General features: G+C 38.5%; 1 protein-coding gene across 1 annotated transcript in view; it reads left to right on the top strand.

Moving 5' to 3' along the window:
- The window catches only part of LOC149084078 (glutamate receptor ionotropic, delta-1-like), a 53,036-nt gene extending 29,135 nt beyond the window's left edge, over positions 1-23,901 (top strand). The window contains exons 8-12 of the mRNA XM_089234428.1: positions 6,451-6,601; positions 8,090-8,313; positions 8,423-8,676; positions 20,323-20,531; positions 20,631-23,901. Coding sequence (XP_089090554.1) covers positions 6,451-6,601; positions 8,090-8,313; positions 8,423-8,676; positions 20,323-20,531; positions 20,631-20,650 — 858 coding nt within the window. The 3' untranslated portion in view covers positions 20,651-23,901. The remainder of the gene's footprint in view (positions 1-6,450; positions 6,602-8,089; positions 8,314-8,422; positions 8,677-20,322; positions 20,532-20,630) is intronic.
- Positions 23,902-24,121: the final 220 nt, after the last annotated feature.

Consider the following 24,121-nt stretch of genomic DNA (forward strand, 5'->3'; position numbering starts at 1 on the left):
TGTATTGATAACACCCTTCTTCATTGCTGAAAGACAGATGTTTTCTATCATTCTCATCAATTTCGACCTGATAATATGCACTACAAAGATCAAGACTACTAAAGTATTTAGCGCCATTTAAATGTGCCAAAATATCCTGAATTAACGGAAGAGCATATTCATCCGATTGAATTGCTTCATTTGTCTTACGAAGGTCAACACACAATCGATACCCGCCATTTTTCTTTCGTACCATAAGAGTGGGAGCTGGATGACTACTGACACATGGTGAAATAATTTCACTCTCTAACATATCGTTTATTTGCTCCCTTAATTCCGCTCTTAAATGATACGGAGTTCTATATCGTGGGGATTTCTGTATCGGCGTTCCATTCCACGGTATTTTATGCTTTGCCAACGTAGTTCGCCCGATTTCCGTAACATCTCTGGCAAATACATGTGTATATTTCAAGAGCAATGGTAATAATTTTCTTTTTATTGCCGGTGATAAATTATTTAGGTCAAAATCCTGTTCCGACAGTCTAGGCAATGTCTTTTTCCGTAATGGAATTGGAGCCTCTCTAACATCATCTTGTTCCGAAATCGTTCCAGTTCCCAATTTTGTACCCTTATTCACATGCCTGGGCTGTTCAGACATATTGGAAATTAATATCTGAATTTTCCCAGTCTCGTCAATTTTTCCCACTGAGTTTGCTACCCACAAATCACTCAGCTTATTGTTTCTTGGCGTAACCTCTATTTCACTTCCATATTCAAATCCTGGCACATTAACTGTAATCACTTTCTGAGTACGCGCGGGCACCCAAATTTTATTAGGCATTACTAAATTTACACATACATTTTCTGTCTGCGACACTGTAGCACACCCTGAATTCAATAGTTTTATTTCTGTAAACTTATTCTTTAACATGCCCCTTTTGACATCAAAAACAAAATCTCCCTTTTGGAGAAAATCATAACCTAAAATCATCTTATAATCCCTACTCAGCTCATACTCGGAGACATATACTTTATGATTCACTTTGAATTCTCCCAAATTTATAGGTATGCTATAACACGCTTCGTGTGGTAACGTCTGGCCAGTTACACCACGAATTTCAATATTTTGATTTCTTAATTGACGACACTTCACAGTACACATTATATTATTCATAATACTAGAATCAATTACACTAATACAAGCACCAGAATCAATAAGAGCACAAAATTCTATATCTCCGACTTTCACTGTCACAATCGGTAGAGGAAAACCCCTAACCTGATTTTGTTGAATCCTATATACAATGTTTTCTTTTCTATTTACATGTCTTCCCCTACCCCATGACCGTCACTTCCGAGGTCGGAAAACCTGCTGTTTACAAAACCCTGTCTCTCTCCTAGTGCCCCAGTTATTGGAAGAAACCTGTCCCCTACGAAAATCCTGCTGCTGACGGGGATTCCCTCTGCGAAAACAATCGCAATAGGTGGGTGGTTGACCCACATCCAAAACACGCGAGATTCCCTCTCGGCTGGGAACCTCGACCCGAAAATCGCGGAGGCACCTCAAACCTCTGCATATTACGTTGAGCTGGAAGTGGGGTAGTTGACATTTGTGGTGGGACCCCTCTTCCCCTACGAGCAAGGACATTTCCTTCTTTTACTTCTCGTAATTCTTGAGCCAATTTTTCCATTGATGTACGCTGGAGCATACTTTCTTTCGCTACTTCCGCTAACATAGACTGCAATGTGTTCAATTCAAAAGAATTGCCCGTTGCTTGCCTCTCTATGGCATTTACTGTACCATAGTTACGACTAATTCCCTCATTTCCCTCTACAAGGGCAGCAAATTTGATTGCGGTGGCCAAATCTTGGGGGTCATGGTTTAATACATGTTTTTGTATTTTAGGGTTCAGCCCCGCTAAAAATTGTGACAATTTAGTACGATCTGCCAATCGTTCAACATCTGGACTATTGAAATTTGCTCCTTGCAGGAAACCGAAAGCAGCATTTTTTACACGCGAGGCAAAATCCTTGACCGATTCATTCGGTTTTTGTCTACATCCCGTAAAGTTCTGGAGATGGTAAGTTAAAGGAAATTCATTCTTGAAATGTCTCAAAAATTCTGTCTTGAATCGCTCATAATTTCTTTCCTCTCTTAGTTCCGGACTGTTTGCCAGAAATTCAGCGGCTCTTCCCTTCAATTTTGCTTTAAGCACAATCAATTTTTCTGTATCTGCCCATTCCGCAATTCTACCAATTTCCTCTATAGATTGGAGGAAATATTCCGCCGGATAAGACGGCTCTGAACCGGAGAAACTATTAAGGAGGCCTAAATAACCCGCAATTGTATTTATTTTGACAGCTGCTCTGTCACCGGATGATTCTACTTCATTACTGTGGCTCATTTTGTTTAGTGTTTAATTGAGTGCAAGTACCAGATTCAATTAATTAACTTATTTGAAAACAAAATTATAAACATTTAAAAATTATTTTCAAGTCTCCAAAATCATTTATATGTAACGTTACTGTCACGGCACCATTGTTGACTCTCCCCTTATGCTTAGTAGCCAGTTCCCATTTTACATTTAAGCCAGTACTATTATTCCCATCGCGTTGTGTAACTTCCTACTGAGATTGAGGTCTCCTTCTATAGTGAAGAGCAACCCCAAATCCCCGTAGTAACCCAGGGTTAAACATATTCTAATCTAATTAGAAGTTATTGAGAGACTTGAAAATAATTACGTATACTCCCATTTAAATTTACATTGAATTTATTTACATTATTATGATGATTCATTACAGATTACACAGGTACATGCACATTAACAATTAACTTTTTCAGTGATGTGGAGGCACTTATTCTAAAAACATGACAATACATATTGAGCATCACTTACCCCTTTAAAGATCCTAGACCACAATTTCTTCGACGTCATCCTTCTGTCCTAAGTTTCTGACTCCCTCTCCCTCTGATCTAACACTCCAAACTCTCTTAGTCTGCGGAATTCCTCTCTCTCTCCGTTAAAATCTCTTTATATTTTGATTGATAATTTCAACTCCACCTTTTTGCGCTATTTCAAGACTTTCCATTCGCTCATCTTGAAATTCTCTTTTCCCGTCTGAACCACTTTTTAGTATTAAACATAATTTCATTGGCCCATCTCCTTCTCTGGGAAAATCTCACATTCCCATAACCTTTGACCCTACCATTTACTTTAGATCCGCTCCACGTCCATAGAAACCGTCTAGACGCACATTCCTTCGTAAATCAATGCATTTGACCAGCGACAAAGATTAGCCTTATCTTATTTTTCATAAGATTTCCAGTGCCACGGTCTTCAGCTTGACACGAATATTATTTTACCCACCTAACATTCTCAACTAGGGTCCCGTTTTATTACATTTCCTTCATTATCTCCGACTACATACAACTGCATTCCAAAATATAGCTTTTCCCATAAATTCAACAGTCTGTCTCCTGGGATTAAACTTTCCCATCTCATGCGATTCACTATTACCCAAAATTTTGCCTCCTGACCTACATTCTTATACTATAGTAGGTTTCTTTTACCTTCACTGTAACTTCTTACTTTTCTTTCTTTTTCTGCTCGTTTTTCCATGAATCACTACTACTATTATATAATATCTATAAACTATTTCGATTTTCCCTAACTACCATCAATTAACTCATCTCGTTAAGATTAACTATCTTTAATTAACTCATCAAGTTAACAGTTGCTGAAAGTATCATGTGCTGTAAAAGGTTCAGGATCGTCCGCATGGAGGGCACATGTATTTATATAATACAACTAGCTATAATACCCGGCGCTGCCCGGGTTTTCTTCAATGAGGCTGTTTGGATCACGTGATATCTCCTCTTTCTTTGAGGGACATGCAAACCGTGTCTAAGTTAACCAATATGGCGACTTCTTGTGCGACTCATGAAATAAACAAATCTAGATTTAAAGAAACATAGAAACGAATATATATATTTTTTCCTTTTTTTAAGGGGCGCTAAGTACTGCGATCCCCCCTCCCCTGAACTTCAAGTTATCCATTTCTGCCTGTTTCAGCTTTCAAAAATGCTTAATTGAAGCTGTGGAATTTCTTCGATGTACTTTACGGGCCCATAATTAATTTTAAAAAACATCATAAACTATATGAATTTATGCAGTTGAATATCAAAAGACAATACGGAGACATTAATTTTCATGCTTGAGAAGATTGCATGGATATCCAACTCAAAAGTAGGTCCAGCTAATTACTTAATACAAGATATACGGAAGACTGGATGTTGTGAGATATCTTCACAACATCCAGTCTTCCGTATATCTTGTATTAACAAGTGGAGAGCGACATTCATGTCAATTACTTAATATTTAATCCCCCGGGATTCGTATATCTCTAATCAAACTCAATATTTCAGAAATCTAGAATTCAATACAATTTTTAAAATTATTTATGTGACAGAAAACTCCACAAAATTCCAGCATTTCTACAGTAAATTCGGCAATTTTAACACTGATTTCTATGAGGATCACCCTTTTCTTGACCCTCAAAACGATGCTGATGATGATTATGACGTCTATTCAAAAAGCCTCGTTACTGGCAGGATTGAAAATGTATCAAACCATTATAAAAGCATAAACTATTATACGTATGACATGAATGTCGCTCTCCACTTGTTAATACAAGATATACAAAAGACTGGATGTTGTGAAGATATTTATTATTTGAGATGTTAATTATTTTTTAAGGAAGGAAAAAACTCATCACTCATCACTCCCGGTAGAGGCAGTGATGAGTTTCTTCCTTCCTTAAAAAATAATTAAAATCTCAAATAATAAATATCTTCACAACATCCAGTCTTTTGTATATCTTGTATATTATACATATGCATATACTAACAGAATTAAAGAAGTGACAAACCATTGTAAAGGCATACACCCGTCTGAAACGCATCGCTAGGGAACCACGGTAACCAAAGTAAACGTTCGGAAAGTGATTGTTGAGGCCCAAAAACCATGTTGCCCTACAGTTTTTTGCCCGTTTGGGACATTTGCCCTGCTCTGACGAAATTTTAAAGTAGCCTATCGTTCAAGTCGGGTCCCCATTTGGTATATATGCAAAATTTGGCGACGATCGATCTAAAATTGTAGATTTGTATTGAGAACACACACACACACACACACATACAGACAGACAGACAGAAAATCAATTTTATATATATAGATTACATTGTATACCCATGAAATCTTACGGGTAGGGAGGCTAAGCCCTCTTGCAAAGTTTATTGTAGAGGTGGGGGCCAAGCTCCCTAAGTCCTCAGATTCCGGTGGCTATGCTCAACATGTAGGTAAGATGAACTTCTTCTACCTATATACGTATACATACACGATCTGCATTGCGATAATGGAATTTATGACTCAAAAATGGAAACAATTTAGAACTCAAAAGAGCGACTAATCGAACATTTTTTTTGAAAATGAGAGGACTGCCAGGCAATTTTTACAAGAACAGAAATAAATGCTCATGTCCTGTAGAAACGGGTCGTATAGTCTGCACGTTAAAATCCGTAGAGTGGCACGCACATCGAAAATAATCTTGGTTCTGGCATGGCTTGGAAAAATGTTGGCCACCCTTGTTTTAGAATATACAGCAATAGTGAGGAATATTAATACAAAAATTTTTAATACGCAACTAAATAAAAATTAACACAAAAATTGATGAAAATTGGGCGTTGAAAGTAATTTTTAACTGATGCGAAAAACCATTCCCGAAACTAATGAAAATTTCTCACTTCATGAATCAAAAATAATTAAAAGAAATAATTCCATCACCGAGGAAAATTCTGAATAAGTAAAAGAAATAAATCCGGAATTGAGAAATAATTTCAGAATTGTGATGGAAGTTCAGAATTAACGGAAGAATAAAATTCCGGAATTAATGAAAATTCAGAATTAAAGGAAGACCAAAAATTCCAGATTTGCTTTTTTTTAAAATTCAGAATTAACAGAAGAATAAAAGAATCCCAGAATGGATGAAAATTCAGAATTAACGAAAGAAATAATCGCAGAACTAATGAGAATCTCAGAATTAATGGAAGACAAAAAATCCTAGAATTTATTTTAAAAAAATCCAGAATGGATGAAAATTCGGAATTAACGGACGAATAAAATTCCAGAATTAACGAGAATTCAGAATTAATGGGAGACGAAAAATCCCAGAAAATTGATGAAAATTCAGAATTAACGGTATAAATAATTGCAGAATGGGTGAAAGAAAGCCTCCAATAATTTACCATGAGTGCGGGGCCCCACAAAGCGCAAGGCCCGATACGAACACACCTGTTGCAATCTCCTGAGAGCAGCTCTGATTAAAAATAATAATCCTCATTCCATTTTGAAACCAAATAGCAATATTTAGAAGATTTAATTCATACTATGGATAATATGGTATTTTTCTCTGCAGGTTTGGATCGTCCTGTCGGTGTTGATCGTGGTACTCGGATTTGCTTTGTACTTTGTGCACAATTTCAGTCGAGATATACTTTTTCCCGCACGTAAGAGCCTGTCGCTCTGGGATGCTTTCCTCCAAGTTTTTAGGGCGACTGTATCTCAAGGTAAGAGATTATGTCAAAATTATGTGATATGGTGCAACATTTTCTCTCAACCACCTTACAGCACTTGTTCTCGGTGACTTTTTAGTAGTATAATTACCGTAATTTTTTTGCCAATGAAAAATAATAGGAAACGGGGAAAAAAAGGGGGAAAGTGGGGATGAGAAATGAAAGAAAAATAGGAAAGACAGAGAGTATGAAATAAATAAGAAATGTGCAAAAAAACCAAAAATAATAGGAAGATTATGGAAGAGTGGAAAGGGAAATATATAGAAACGAAAAGATGATAAAGCAGAAGAAAAAGATGATAAAACAGAAGAAGAAAGAAAGAAACAGAAGAAGAAAGTAAGAAACAGAAGAAAGAAACAACAGGTGAAGACAGATGAGTAGAAACATAAAAAAGAAGAAATTCGAAAAATGTAAAACGGACAACAGAATAAATAGAAAATAGAAAGAAAGGGAAATAAAGGAAAAAGTATACAAGCGAAAAGAAAGAAAAACAATGAAATGATGGAGGAAAAACAGAAAAAAGAAAGGGTGCGAATGAAGAGAGCAGAAGAAAATGGAGGAGGGAGGACAACAAACAGAAAGCAGATCAATGAAAGAGAAGAAACAGTTGAGAAAAGAAAGCAGAGAAGGAATAGGGGAAAAAGTAATATGTAAGAAGGAAAATAGGTGAAAAACAAAGGCATTACTGATTATGTGTATTTTATAGAGCAGTAGGTTCTTGATCGGGGATCCACGAACCCCTTCTGCATCCTCGGATAAGTTTTAGGGGGATCCATGAGCTTGTATGAGAGAAAAACATTAACAAGTTTTTGCGTCATTTATGCTAAATATTATTCTGTAAAGGTGTTTGTGTGGCCTTTATCTTGTTGACGGGGAAGCGGGGTTTCATGCTCTTTGTCTTACTAGGCTATACAAAGAGTTCGTGCAACACAGCAGGTTAAGAACCTCTGTCGTAGACCAGTCATCTTCAACACGGTGCTCTATATGAAGCACCCAGAGTGCTCGATGCTCATGTCCAATGTAGTGCTCGCGAGTACTTGATCAGCGTCTTAAGTAAATACTTTGTGCAAATTGTATTGTGAATGATTGAAATCATCCTGATATCATGCATAAACTTGCCGTAAGGGTGCTCTTCGTTTGGTGATGGGTACAAACAGTGCTCGCGACTAGAAAAAGGTTGAAGACCTCTGTCGTATACGAATCGAACAATCCGGCTTATTCAATACGCCCGCGATGGCTGACGTAGTATCTAGGCAGGTATTGGCTCATAAACGAAGACTGGCCACTTTGCAATGACGGAGATTTTCAAAAACCTATAAATCATGGAATTCACTTACAGGTGGAAAATAAGAAACAAGAAAGAAATATATAGGAAAGGAAAGATGTGGGGGCGAAGCAATCACTTTGTATAGGCATTGACTCAGTGTAGAGAGAAAGCTTTTATTCGGTTGATGTCATTCTATCATTCTAATTGAATTGCAGGTTCCGAAAACGTGACAGACTCGAGCAGCCGCCTGCTATTGACCGGATGGTGGCTCTTCACCCTGACTGTAGTCAGTGCCTATAAGGGCAACCTGATGTCTTTCATGGCCAACCCTGGATCCGAACAGCCCATAGACACCGTCGAAGAACTCGTCGCAGCTATAAAGAGAGGTACCCACGTTGCTGGAACGATCAGGGACTCTGCCGAGTACGGAATGTTCATGGTAAGTGAACGCTCTCTATTATTTATACATCCCTGCTTCCGCGATTAAATAAGAATGATTAATGGAAGAAGAGTAGAAGAAGTTCATTAATAGATGCCTCTTTGTTTAGGAATCGGATGCCGCGTCGCTGCGAGCTATCCAGTGCTCGATGAACACCAGCGAATCTAATTACGTCGTGCACGACACGGAAGGGCTGACGGAAGTACTGCGACGCCCTTACGCATACATAGGGGGTGAGATGACCGTCAAGGCGGACGTCCGTAATCCGAACCTCTTCCTGTTCGGCAAAGAAAGCTTCGTCAATTACGGATATGGGATCGCTTTCCGTAAGGGGTTCCCATACCTGAAACTGTTCAACAGGAAGTGAGTGGTTCAATTACAGTATATTAGGAATGTTTACAAGGTGCATGTGAGAGTTTTTGTTGAAAGAAAAAACTTGAAAATTCTCAATCGCAAGTTTTCAACCGAATTACAATGGTGAATCTCTTGGATATAAAATCGAAAATTTCTAAACACAGGAGACAGCAGTATTCTTCAATTTCCCAGAGTTGAAGATTTTGCAATATTTGAGTTACCAGACATCCTCGTTACGGATGTCATTTAAAGTGTCAAATACAAATACAAGGCCACAACAAGCAAAATGTCCATCGAGGTGGCTGAGAAAAAGATGTCCATAACAAATATGGATGTCATATACAGTCGAATCCCGTTTTAACGAATACCGTTAGAGCGAAAATCTCGTTTTAACGAACGCTTTTCTAATCCCCCAAATAAGTTTACATAGGAAAAATGCAAACACTCGGAATTTCTTTATACCGAAGTGATTTCTCCGGTCTTTTCGAGTTCGTTATAACGGGATTCGACTGTATTTCTAAAATACAGCAACCCCCCCCCCCCCAATTAAAAATGCAATTTAAAAACTATAAATAATAAACTCCTCATACATATTTGAAATTTCTCCCTTATTTTTCACAATTTCAACACTCCGGATTTTATTTTTTCAGAAAAGAAAAAAAAATGGATTCTGAAACAAAAATCAATTCATCAGTGTGTGTGTTTATTTGGACTCTCTGAGGAAGCCAAGGGCTCCACCAAAGCCTCCTGGATAGACCTAGTAGTATTTAGGACATGGGGGGGGGGGGTTCCGTGACAGTTCTCTTGGGGTTCCGCATAATCAAACACCACCGAATACTTAAATATCCCGGATACCGGACAGCTTTAAAAGAAAGAAAACTTTCTAGCTGCTGATATTCGTAAAGTCTTTGTTTTGAATTTTAATGAGATAGCGCCGCTTTAAAAAAATCCAGACCACTTGGATGACTAACGTAGAGAATGTGCAGTGACCAAAACTGTGTGCAAGTATATGAGTGACCAAAAGAATGACCTGGTGAGCGAGGGATGAAAACAGCGACCTAGAGAGTGTGAAATCATGTGAACAACCGAAAGATAGTGAGTGGCACACGGTACGAGAGGTTGGTTAAGCAGGCTATAGTCCGGGACGGCTGTTTTGGGGAAATGAATAGTCAAGAACAATGGACTAGAATGGATGAATGAATTGCGGAAAAATTTGTATAGCCCACAGGCAACAAAACGATGAATCCTCATCCGGAAGGGGGCATCAGAGGTCCTAAAATTATGTGGTCCTAGTAAATTGCTCGAATTTCGTGAGAAAATTAGATTGAAATGAGAGAAAAACCATGTTGAGCTGAATAAAATTTTTTATTTTGGTGGTACCAAGGGTCCTTTTTATTCTCCAGATAGTGGGCACAGGTCTTTTTTTCTGCGCAGCAGAGAGAATCTCTATGTACAACCAATAAATGGGTAAAAAGAAAATTTAATCAGCCAAAATATGGCTTTTAGTAAATAATACACATACACACACAGTATAGTACAGCATTATATTGAGAAATATCATTTAACTATGACCTTCTTCTGCCATCTATCAGATAAAATTACAACCATTAATGATCTTTAAAAATTAATTAATAATAATGTTTAAAAATGAAAAATAATATAATGCGATATCAAAAAATATTTTAAGTAATAATATAAATAAAATTAACAAATTCAATGAAAATTTTTAACAGTTAATGTTTTTGTACAGTAAAATAATATCAATACAAAGTGCAACGTATAATTGTAATCGAAAACAATCCATTTCTGTGTTATACGCTTTTCGATTATAATTATAAGAAATCGAGTAGGTCAAATTTTTTTATTACTCATATTATTTTACTTTTTATAAACATCAACTGTTAAAATTATGAAGCAAATTTGAAAATTTAAATAACATTATTGCTTAGAAAGTTATATATTATCATAATATTATATTTTTTATACACATTTTTTATTTTTATTAATTCCATTTTGAATACATTAGTGATTGTATTGTATTTTTTATTTGATAGATAGCAGAAGTTCCAGTTTAATCATGTTCCTCAATATAATACATCCTGTACTGTATAGTTGTTTTCTGAAAGGAATATTTTGGCTGATAAAATGATAGTTTTACCCGTTTGTTGGCTAAGGACAAAAGTACCTAAGACTGGCATCACTTTTTCATGGTTAATAAGTTTACAAAATATGGACATTTATAGTCTAGAAATGACTATAAATGAGAATACTTCCATGTACATATATGCAGCAATTTTTTGCCATGTAGAATGAAATGCCCTATATTGTATAAGGTAACATGTTATTTTGAAATTCTGCACAGAGAAGCAGGTGAAATAAAAGACAATGTGCCCTCCATCAGGAAGAAACAAAATTAGAGGGCACATTTTTTGTGGGAATAAAATTTTTCCTTTCCTCGCGAGTATCTGTGTGCACATCATGCCCCCCCAACATCATAGAGCCAGCCCCCCGTAAACTTATATCTTTAGTGGGTACTCCTCAATATTGAGTTTATAGTGTGAAAAAACCGACACCTCATATAAACAACCTACGATTCAATGATTGTCATCATGATTATTTAAAGCAGTTTCGTAATTATTCAAAGAACATGCCAGAGTTCTTGCACGGGAGCTCTAATGATGGTTATAATAAAAGCGTTTTATTCGTGAATATATGCCTCCAATAGGATGATGGGGCTCCAACCTCTTGAGTCCCAACCATGAGCTCAGTCGGGAACGGCACGGAGACCCATGCTCTCTCCCGATCTTGTAGTAGGGACCCCTGTGCAGTGATCCAGGTTCGAACCCCGTTGACACCACAGTGGTGGTCGGCTAAAGTTGGTTTTCTGTGGTTTCCCAGCTTCGAGGTGCGAATGCAAGCCGGAAAAAGTCGAATGCAATTTGAAAAAGTCTCTCCGAAGAGAGCAAACAGACCAACATCACGGTACTGGCATAACATGAAAAGTCAAGCATTTCCATTTTTACTTCAGATAATGGAAGACCGATGGCGGCACAAACACAAAACAAGCGCAACTCGACAAAATAAATACGTTAGGGCCACACATATACTCAGACCACTCATTCCGGCATGTGCCGATTCGTTAGAAATTCCGTAGAGGAATGTGTACGAGGTGCATGTATGGGAAAGTAGTAGGGCCCCTAAGCTTATGTCTTAGGTGGGATCGCAGGTAAGACTCTTAGCGGGCTCTCTCTCTTATGAACTTATAGTGTGAAAAACAAAAATTATATGAGGATGACCCTGCGCACCGTCGAGGCCCAGGCTCTGTCCCTTATGGGATGTAAGCCATTTACCCCGAGGGGGTTGGACCACGCTAGAGAGAGCCGGCTGCGCCGGTCCGGTGCCTCCGGCTCTCGAACCCTATGATTGGAGGCAGTATCTTAACATATATCTAGCAGTATTTATACGTATAACAAGGTATACTAAAAGTATACCGTAAGAAAGAGCAGCAAAATGCAAGTTGTGATCAAACATTATATTTTAACAAAAAATGAAATGCCTGAACATTTCACGCATAGATGGCGTCATTTATTTGAATAGAGATTTACCGTTTAAATTCGTAGTAAAAAAAAAAAATATTTGAAAACAACAGGAAAATCGTGCGATTAAAAAACTCCGTCATTCCATGCAGCAAATAAATGGCAGGAGGGCTGCAATATCAGGAGTCATTTTAAATTTAACTCGAGTTACAGATATACGTTTTGTGGGAAGGGGGTTGCACACGGAATCTCTTCCAGAGAAATTTCGGGGAGAAACCTTCAACAAGAAAAATTTTAATCAAAAGGAAATTTGTCTAAAAACTGCGCAAAGAGAGGAAGTTTTCAAATGTTTTTCTAATTTTTTTTTTTTTTACAATTTATAAAAAAATTTTCAATGGTCTTTTGGGTGGGCACATACACCTCTTTATCCGTAGTCAAAAAAAAGTGCGTAACTGTGAGTTGTTTGAAGGTTTTATGGTTCACCACCATCTACTCTCTCTCTAAGAGAGCCTTATACCTATTTTTTATTCTCCAAAACTTTTTGACCATGGCAATCAGACTGCAAACCACATTTTCAGATCACTTTTTTGCTATTAAGCTAGGCCCACACTCGTATCCAGCCTGACCCGATACGTAACAAGGTTGGTCATAGAGTAGTGTGGTCCCCCCCCCGTCATCGCCAATCAAAGATTGGAAACTACTTTTAACCGTACACATAGGCGTAAACTTATTGAAAATGTTGGGGGGGCTCCGGCTCTAATAGAACCTCGTTTATACGACGCGTCGTATAAATGCGAAAGCAGTACTGCAAAACGAACTTTTTCCGAAAATTACCCCCCCCCCCACCTTTTTTTTACAGACGTTTCCGAAAAAAAATTTTGTGAAAATCTGTCGTTTTGATTCAAAATTTTATGCTTGAGAAGAAATATACTTATAATACTGTCATAACATTACTGTTGCTAAAGTCTCAAGCACTTTTACGGTATTCATTTCAAGATTCAACAGAAAAAAAAGTGTTATTTAAACGTTATGTAAAACGTCCTTTACTTGACAGAGAACACCGTTACAAAATTATCGAATGTGGGGGCGACAAAAATCCCAGTTACAGCCCTGGCTATCAGCATACCGTAGCCCGTTCAATAATTATTTCAGTACCTGTCAAAAGCCATTGAACACAGGGCCACAACTAGGGAGGAGCAGGCGGGTCTCGTGCCCCGGGCGCTAGACCGGATGGGGTGCAAATTTCATTCTAAAACCTCTCCTTCAACATTACAAGGGGGGCGTCAAAATGCGCGCTTGCCCCGGGTAACCAAGCATCTAGTTGCAGCCCTGATTGAACCAGTCAATCATCTTAAATTTTATTACTTTTTCAGTAAAAAATATGCATGAGAAACTACAGTCGGTCCCGCTTAGTTTTTCCGCTTACAACGTTTCTTCATGATGGGTTTTTGAAAACCGTAAAACACTGTATTTCAGTGACACGTTTTCACCAATTGAAAAATTATGTGATTCGATTGATAGAAAAGGTGTTTTCCAAAGACTTGGGAGTTCGAATCGAAGTGAAAACGTCGATTAATTGAAGTGTATACAGGCAGGGCCCTGGGTAAAGCAGGAATTAGGAGGCTCTTGCGACAAGAGTCAAAGATGTTAATTGGTCAGTGAATGTATGTTGTTTGTACTAATAACTAGAAATTCCTAAATAAAATACATGTAGAAATCATTTGCATGAGAATGTTTTTGCAAATGAATATGCACCGAGATAAATAGAAAAGATGCATTTAAAAACGCATTTGCGTTTTTTGCTTGGTTATTTGTTCTTTAGCACATATTTTCTCAGTTTTAGTTCATATTTAGCCATTTTTTTTAAGTGGAAAATTCGGGCTCTAATTACAGGCGAATCCCGTTTTAACGAATACCGTTACAGCGAAAATATCATTTTAACGAATGGTTTTCTAATCCCTCTAATAAGTATACATAGGAACAATGCAAACAATCTGAAATTTCTTTATAACGAAGTGTTTTCTCCGGTTTCTTGGACTTCGTTATAACAGGATATTCGACTGTATAACAATCATTTAATGTATTGTTACCAAAGTGAATGGGACAAGGGCGTAGCCAGAAATTTCGTTCGGCAGGGGGGGACCAAAGTGATAGAACAATAGATTTGGTCATCTTTTTCCCTTTTTTCGGTCATTTTCTCACATTTCGGACGAGGGGACCAGACCCCCAAGTCTTCCTCTTCGCTACGCCCTTGGAATGGGATACCCCTGAGCATGAGCTACCCAAGAAAACCAATCTATTGGGGGGGGGGGGAACACGGAATTTCTTCCAGAGAATTTTTGAGTTGGTGCCAATTTTCCAAAAGCATTTAATTAACAAAAATTTATTTGATTGTTGGGGGCGTAGCCTTTGCCCTTGAGCCCCATTCTAGTTTGATCACGGTCCAAGTAAAAATATACTTTCATTCTCTCTCTCTCATTGAAACGAGCACAACTCCGGTCTATCGCCATAGGCAATTTATTCAGATCTAGTCATGCCGTAAATCTGAGTATATCCTCCCAGGATCCCCCAGATCTCATGAATCCCGAAATCCCCTGGGCGGGGTCATGAAAATGACTATATACAAAAAATATATTTAGAACAGTATATGCATCTTTATTTATTCCAGGGTTGGACAAACCCCAAGTGCCAGGTCACCATGGTGACTGGAAAATCTGTATTCGCGCCTAAAATTTTGTATATGTGATTGCTAAATCAGAATCTAGTGATGGCTCAAAATTTTCCGATTTCATAATTGTCTTCCAACATAGAAAGGAGCAGAGCCACAACTAGAGAAAGCAGGTAGGTCTGGTGCTCCGGACGCTGGACCAGAATGTGAGTCGAATTCACCCTTTAACTGCTTCTTCTACATGCAAGGGGTGCCAAAATTCCGAATTGCCCCAGATGACAAAGTATCTAGTTGCGGCCCTGGGAAGGGGTCATCAATTCCCAGAAAGGTTGAAAAAAGATTATTTAAGATACTTTTCTCGTGAAAAAACCATGCTTGGCTCTTACAAAATTTGGCTGGTGCCTAAATTTTTTAATGATTTTTGTCAAGCCCTGTATTTATTTATTTATATTTTATGATACAGTGTATATTTCCCCCAAAATCAAATTACATGTCACTTATTTAAGATTTATTTTACTCTCATATATTGAGTCATATATCAGGTTTTAAATTAGAAAAATAATAATTTTTTTAGTTGCATAAATTTCTTATTAAAAACTCGATTCAAATATTGTCACTTTTACAAGTACGCAAGCCAAATGGAGTTTAAATTTTTCTTAAATAAATTTTAAATATGATTGAAAAAAATAAGACATATAGTAAGTTTTATTAATTTATTGATGTGTCTAACAGAAAAAAAATTATTTTATACTACGCTTTATTGATTATAAGTATTAGAGGGCTGCAAAATCTAGATTGTTTTTGAAGATTCTGAATAAATTATCATTAAAGAAAATGCTTAAAATGCAGGAATTTATCAAAAATGTGTAACTATATTTAATATTGCTTACTTTTTCTGTCAGGAAACTGTGCGGAATCACGAGGAACTTTTCCGTTTTCTTGTAATACAACATGTTTTACTAACAGAAGGTTTATACTGTACGTGCACAACCGAATGTGGTCCACACAAACCATAAAATACTGTGGAACTGTCTATCTCAACATTTGTGGGGGGTGGGGGGGGGGTTTCAGTGGAAAAACAAGGAGTTTACTTCAAGTGGCTCCAAACACAGCTATTCTTATTTTGCAGAATCACAAACCTCGTCTAGATTTTTCTTCACCACCGTAATTTCTTTATATTCCAATTAGGATCATCTATGTCGGCGTCCTTCACGGATGGCCATCCATTAAGCACAAAAGCTTTTAAAGCCTTGACCGGCGGCGTCAAGAAGAATGTAGTTTTCAGGATCAGAAGGGAGGTCCCCATATGGACGGATGCCTCCAGGTGACATATTCCCCACATAAAAGCGACACGCTATACACTCCCCGTCCTTCTAATTAGGAAATGGTGATTGTATTCAGTAAACCTGCATTGAAGCAGCCGAAACTGAACCCTATTGAAATGCTCTTTGTCAGCTGCAGAAGGTGCGGCCCCTTTATCATGAAAAAAAAAAAAAACATGGAATTAAAAGTCCGCCAAAGATCCCAGGCTAGAAGCCCTTCTCCAGTATGTGGGAGTCCATGGCCGTGCTTATAGCTCGCTGAGTGCCCCCCCCCCCCCGGGAAACACGCCACTAGATGCCACGGACGGGCTGTAACTAGGAGTGAAGATCATTTTATTGTCGGGAAAGGGGGGGGGAAAAGCATCGAAATGCCTCCTTGAGATCGACTGTGATGCCGCAAGATATTTAAAATTTCTAACAGTGCTGCGAACGTAAACAGGGTATGTAAAACCCCCTCTTTGCGGTCACCGGCTGGACAAATAGAAATTCGTCCGTAAAAAATAATTGATCGGGAAAGGAGGAACCCTATTAAAACATTGAGAATAATTCTTCATTTTGAAATAAACACAATTTTTTGAATAACATAAGTAAGAAATACTACATCCTTTTTAGAAAAATTCCCCAATTTAATTTGCAATGGAACATAGAAAAAATTACAGTATTTTCCGATAAATAGAGGTCGCATCCTGTAAAATGGCCGGAAAAAGTGTTTGTGGAAAAATCGCCACTTTTTTTTTAACATGTCACAGCTTCGTATAAAGGCCGAAACTCACTGTACTGACGTGACGTGATTATTCCGAGTCTAGGTGTGGAAAACGTGTCCATGCGATTTTTTTTGGGGGGGGGGGGAAGAGGGGAAGATTGAGCCAGCTCTCCGAAATTAATAAGAGGGGGGGGGGGAGTCTCGATCCCATTGGCTTAAAACAAGTTACGACAGGTAATACAAGTTACGACTTAATGCACTTAACATACGACTTAATACAAGTTACGCTTACGACAGGTCCAAGCACTTCCCTGTAAAAAATCGGGGTCCTCGCGAAAGATCTGTCCAAAAGCCCGGTCCAACGGAGACAGGATCATTTTAGTCGTGGAGGGAGGGAAGAGTATGTAATTTTTTCACCCTCTCCCCACTAAAAAAACGATCGAAACGATATTTTTCGTTCTTCCACCCCCCCCCCCCCCAGAATTAGCACTCCCCACAAGAATTCCGCCTGTGAAAACTGCCTTCTTCCCTAGTTCCGGCCCTGGCTACCTAAGTGTTGGAGTACTGGAAACAGGGCTGGGGGGAGGGGTCAAATGTCTAGGGTGCCGGACCAGGGGGGGGGGGGAACGCAAATTTCACCTTTTAACCTCTCTTCAACATTTATTGAAATACCGTATTTAAAATTTCTATATAAGAGTGCTGCTAACGTAGATAGTTTGAGAATCCCTGATTTATAAGGAGGAAATTTCATATTCCTAGTATTAGAATGCAATGGTACCCGGCTCAGGGGGCTTTGAAATTTTCCATTCATTTCTTATTTTCTTTTTTTTTTGTGTGTTAATTTTATTTTACTATTATTTATTTGATTCCCCTCAGAGGCACCGGAACCTAGGAGTGGAGGATATTTGAGCCCAAAAAATTTTGTAAGGCGGTTGAGCCCCCCCCTGAAAAATGTTTCGGCATCGGTCCTCAAGATCTGTTATGAATGGGCATTTAGAATGTGCTTTTTTCCCCAATATTTTTCAAAAAAACATTGGGGGGGGGGCCAAAAAGTTATTGGTCCTCCCGCATATACGGGACTCAAGCGTGTACAAAGGAGAGGGAGAATGCATTGCACAATGGTTTTTTTCAGTAATTACTGGGAGGCTCAGTCCCCTTACAAAATTTATTGCGGGGGGGGGGGGTGTGCTCAAATGGCCTCAGCCTCTAGGTTCTGGCACCTATTATTTATAGAGTGTAATTTATTTCGGTTTCAATATCATTGCTTCCCAATTTTCAACCTCCCCCCTCCCCCCCACCATGCATCTTTGGGCTTATTTTCATGTCGGTGCCATGGCCGTCCTCCGGTCGCAGTGAACAAAAGAAGAGACACTCAGTTTTTGCCACAGGCAAAGAAGAAAGAGCCCCCTCAACACCTCAAAGAATCTTCCTCTCAGCCGTGCCTTCTGGCAGGATTGGAAAACCGATGGAGGGTGCAATTGGGGATTGAACGGCAGGGAAGAAATGAGATAAACGTATTGTCATGGAACAAGAAAGCCAAAGACCATCCAGATTTTTTAAAAGAACTAAAATTTTGAGCAGATTGTTTCCATTAACTAATTCATAATTAGGACAACTTTTGGTTAAAAAAAAATTTTTCATCATTGCAAAATGAATAAGCCATACTCATACGAATTTTTGGGGGGGCTGAGCCGCGTCTTCAAAAATGTTGGGGGGGCTCGAGCCCATGGGCCCTATAGAAGTTTACGCCTATGACCGTACATGCACCTCGTTCACATTCCTCTGTTGAATTTTCTAACGAATCGGTGCATGTCAGAACGTATTATGAGGATGTATGTTAAGGCGCGTATGTTCACTAGCGCGCCGATCTTGCAACGCACGACCCCCTGCAGCGGTTCTAATCCGCTCGTGGGTACACCCAACTTCCTTTGTGCTCCTTTCTTTTCTTTGTGTTCGTTGAAAAAACCGATTGCAGGTGGGTCCAGTGAAAACAGCTCAAGAATCGTTCACAACACCGTACAAATTACTGAGCAACCAATTGCGAAGGCTTTCATTGCATGATCTGCGCGCTAGTGTACACGCGCCTTTATACGCATGGCCCTAACATATTTCCATTGTCAGTTATGCTTGTTCTTGCTAGTGGCGTCAACTGTCTTCCATATTTTGAAGTAAAGATTGTAAATGCTAGAATTTTCATGTTATATAAGTATCGTGTTGAAGAGGAGGCTGGAAGTTATAGAAAGGATTAGCGTTCACCCGGAAAGTGAAAGGACGTGGGTTCGATTCCCCGCAGGGGCAGTTGAATTTTCTCTCTTTCCAAAATATATCTTCGCAACATCCAGTTGTTAAAACCTTCGTAGAAAGGAAAGTCAAAGAAGCTGCCTTCCTATTCGATTTTCCAACCCGTCTAACCACACATTGGTCGAAGAACGCCAACAGTTGCAACATACAACATAGTGTTCTGGAAGCAAATATCCGCCAAGAAACATTGGACCAAGTTGGGCCGGTGTGTAGCCAGTCTATGCCACTGGTGCTTAATTGCAGGGCGAGGGGGAGAAGCAAACATCGGAAGTAGCAAATATTTGTGAACGAACAACTATTGGGCCAGGCTGAACAGTGTGTGGAGAAGTAACTTTATACTTATTAATTTTTTAAATGTGCCATGGACATCTATTTGGCTGGTACATGGATGCGAGTCCAGACTGGCCCAAAACGTTCTAAGATTGGTTATGGGTGAATAGTGTGGCCGCTCCACCAATTTCCACGATTGTCAAATGCAGGGCCGCAACTAGGAGGAAGCAGACGAGTGTCGTGCCCCGGGCGCTAGATCCGAGAGGGCGCAAATTTCATTCTAAAACCTCTTCTTCAACATTACAAGGGGGCGTCAAAATGGGCGCTTGCCTCGGGTGACCAAGCATCAAGTTGCGGCCCTTGTCAAATGTGTGTGTTGTAGGCTTCTTTTTCTTCCCTAGAACGACGACCCAGACCATATATTCCTAAAAATTTCTAACTTCTGCCGGAGTATGCAAGCAACATCCCCGCGGAGCAACAAGCGCTAAGCCGCCGGACACCGCGGCCAGGCCGTTTCAAGGGCATTGCGCAGCTCTCGCCCCAAATCAAAGAAACCGCCTTATTTTCCGATCCGTCTGGTCACACATTGATCGAAAAATGTCAAGTCACAACATGGAGAGTGTCCTGGAATGCAAATATTTGCGAAAGTTTATTGGGCTGTACTGGACACGAGTTTGGCCCTAGCTTTGAGCAAATGTAAACTAATGTAATCCTACCTTGGAGTAAATGTAAAATTTTCGCTATGATCTTGGGAGAAATCAAAAACTTGCATGTTTCAGTCCAGAAATAAATTAATCACATTTATGAAAATTATATGGTTTTTTTCATGCTAAATTAGAGGAACTTCATTTCCAGAATCCATCAACTGCGTCAATCGGGGATCTTAGAAAAATGGATCGAGACCTTGACAGTACGTAACCAGACATTCGAAGACCCAAAAAACGACAACGACGGCCTCTCGCTGTCCATCTATGACATCCAAGGGGCCTTCGCTCTCTTGGCAGCTGGTATTGCGGCCAGCGTCATCGCTCTCATTGCCGAGATGGCTACTCACAGGAAAAAACGTAAACTTTGCCAGTTTTAATTTCTACAAATTATTCAGTTGTACCCATTATTATATATAGTTGATTATTCTTCCCCCCCCCTTTTTTTCATCTTTATAGGCAGAACTGGGCCTATGTGAAGCAGTTGATTTACACCGACAATTTTCCGACGGAAAAACCACCGCTAGTAAAATTCACTGAAAAACAAATCACCGATAACCGTTCGTCATCAGTGAAAGTGTCCCACCGATGACCGAGTAATTGAGAAAGTGAATGTGTGAGTGACCGAATGAGTTATTAAATGAGCTAGCGAATAGTAAGCTAGTGAGTGAGTAACCGTATGAGTGAATTACCAAGAGAGAGCGATTGAATGACCAGAAGTGAATGAACGTATGAGTGACTCACTCGATCATTTGCTCAACCATTCACTTACCAATTCATAGGCGTACACGGGGGGGGGGGAACCATCATAGTATTATTCTGCAGGAAAAAGGTTAACTTCACCCACCCCACACACACAAGAAAAAGTTCTGAATCCTGCGTATGCCCATGTATCCACTCACTGCGTCACTTTATCGATTGTTTGCTGTGAATATTCTTGGCGGTGAATTTTCCAGAAGTGAATTGTTGGAGATGAATTTCCGCACACGAAGCATGTTGGCGTGAAACCAAAGATTACAGAGAATCATCAGCGAAAAAAAAAATTGTTCAATAGGTTTTTATTAAACACTCTACATGACACATAAATACAAATTCCAACGAAAAATCACAAAAAAAAAAAACAATTGTACTACTAGCTCTTGTTCAACAATAAAATACCCCTTGCGTTTTTTCCCTATGGTTTTTTTTTTCTTATAACACTACGGACGAGTTCATTTCATCTTCACATGAAGTCTACTCCCTTCTCACCAACAGCCCCCTCCATCAAAAAAAAAAACCAGTTACATTATTAAATGTTACAATCAAAAAGCAAGTCAAATCTCATTCAAGGCCTATTTAGTCCAGTCACATAGAAAGCTAGAATTTAAATTCTTTCATAGCAGCCGAAATCTAAACCCTTCAAGCTTAGACACGACAAAAAAAATCAAAGTATATAGCTTTTCACCGGTAAGTAGCATTGACTAGCTGGACTTCTGGTAGACCAGTGGTGGTGTTTAACCCTCAGTGTGCTCCCATCGCCCACGGATGATCAATTAAAATCATCACAGGACGATTTGAATTTTTCTTTTTCCAAGAAGAAATTCTTCAAATGACGCATAGATGGCATACGCCATGTACAAGGTGATTATGTACTTAATTCCCCTTACTGCATTTTAATGGCGAATCGTTGATCCTAGAGCATAGTCTCCCAAAATTTTTGTTCCATCGCCCCCCCAATCCAAGTAAACCCATAGGATCCTATGTAAAATCAGTAGGTTCTATCGCTCCCTGGTGGACCATTTCATCGCCCACCAGGGAGCGATATTGCCCACTTTGGGAAACACTGTCCGAGAGGAATACTTCCAGTTGGAAAAATTATCCAAATAACTGTAGAGAGCTCATATACGTCATTCATGTTGCAAGGGGTTGTATAGTTATTAAAATAAAAATGTTAATTTTTTATACGGACACACTGTGCCAAAAAACCCAATTTGAAAGTTGTAGTTGTCTCTTCTGATGCCAAAAAAAATCATGTTTCTAAGAGCAATATTCATAAGAGATATTTAAATTAAAAAATCTGAGAAAAATATGAAAATAACAGCATATAACCTATAATGAACTTTTCTTTCCCTTATATTTATGCTGTTCTAATTTTTCTATTTAAATAACTACACAATCCCTTGCAACATCAATGAGGTATATCTGAGGTCAACACATTTGAATTCTTTTTTTTTAATTGGAAATATGCATCTAGGATCTACAACAGTGCTTCCCGAAGTGGGCAATGGATAGTCCAGGGGTGGTGATAGAAGTTACAAGTATAATATGGGATTCTATGGGTTGGCTTGAGTCGGGTGCTGATGAGAGGGGAAAAATTTCTGAAGGGGTGGCGGAACGAGAAATTTGGGAAACTGATCTGCCAATAAAGTGTGCCAAGGGGAAATTATGTACTCACCCTGTATATTACATTTTTTTTAAAATTATTTCTCTATTCTCTTGATGGGTTTGCTTCTGCTGAAGTCCCCTTAAGGGACCATGTTCTCATCTGGTGGCGATAGGTTTACTTGCACTGTATGGGAGGGTGTACATTAAATTGAGTAGTGGTACAGTGCTTGCCTGCCCCCAATCACTATTTTGTCTCTGATAATGGTTTGAAACCAGATTTTTGAGTTTGTGTATCGTTTTTTTTCTATTGTATTAAATTTGCAATTGAGTTTGAGTGCCCTCTTTCTTTCACAAAAGAAAACTGCAAACAGGGGAATTTTTTTTTTACGCTCCCGCAGTGAGAGAAGAATTTTTCCTTCTCCCACTGTGAATACTACTCTTCACGTTTTTTAAATGGTGAAAAATTTTTCAAGGGAATCACAGAAATCTTAGCTAATTTTTATTCGATTTCTATAGGATAAATTTTTTAACCAAACTGAAGAGAGACACAATTTGATATTTCACTTACTGCTGCAGTTAAAAAAAAGTCCCCCAATCATTATTTTACAAAAGTGTCATTATCAAATAAATTTTCCTCAATCAAATTTTACTGCAATTTCTGAATTAACTGTCCAGACACTTTCCGTGAAACGCATGAATGACAGATATTTGTATGAATACTTTTCCCATGCATGCACCTCATAAACATTCCTCTGAGGAATTTCTAACAATTCCATTCATGCCTGAACATGTTTGTTTGTATGCTTGGCTTATACATATTTATTTTGTCAGATTTCACTGGTACTGTCATCTGTCTTGAAGTACAGAAGTGAAAGGGGCACAAATTTGTGTTATATATCATGTTGAAGGTCTGCTTGCATTCTGCAGAGACACTTTTTAAATTAGAGATCATCATCATATTCGTATGCCTATACAAATACAAAGGCCAAAACATAAGCAGTGTGTCTGGGATATTTAGAGACGTTTCCAACCGTTCTTATGATGTTCACAACTCAAAAATGAAATTTTTTTTTAGTAGTTGTCCTCTTGAACCAATCATTGGCATGTATTATGAGTGAATATCCCTTCAAGTAGACGTAATGTGAAAATGAAATGAAACTTCAATAATAATAACAACTCAAGTTAATATTGCCACAGATAATCAAAATGAAAAGAAATAGTTCCAGTTCGCAACATTCTCTCTTGAATACGATACTCAATATTTCTCTTGGCATATTATATTACAAAACACTAAAAGAAACCCTTTACATAATATATATATAATGAGCAAATATTCAAAAAGTAATTTTTCAATCAAAATATCATCCGAAATCAATAATAATAAAAAACATGTGTTTTGAGAAATACAAAATACCCAAAACAATGTACAAATTCAATGAAAGCCGGGAAAGAAAATGGCAGAGAAGAATTGTATATAAAATATTATTGTATTATTATTTTTAAGCAATATCCTGATGCTTCCTGTATTATCTAAGCTCGTGTCGCAAATTGATTCAGAAAAAAGGGACAAATTCCTCTGATCTACT

Source organism: Pholcus phalangioides, unplaced genomic scaffold, assembly GCF_987345545.1.
Source record: "Pholcus phalangioides strain wild (caught in Gottingen) unplaced genomic scaffold, Ppha-v1.0 ptg000008l_1, whole genome shotgun sequence".
NCBI lineage: Eukaryota > Metazoa > Arthropoda > Arachnida > Araneae > Pholcidae > Pholcus > Pholcus phalangioides.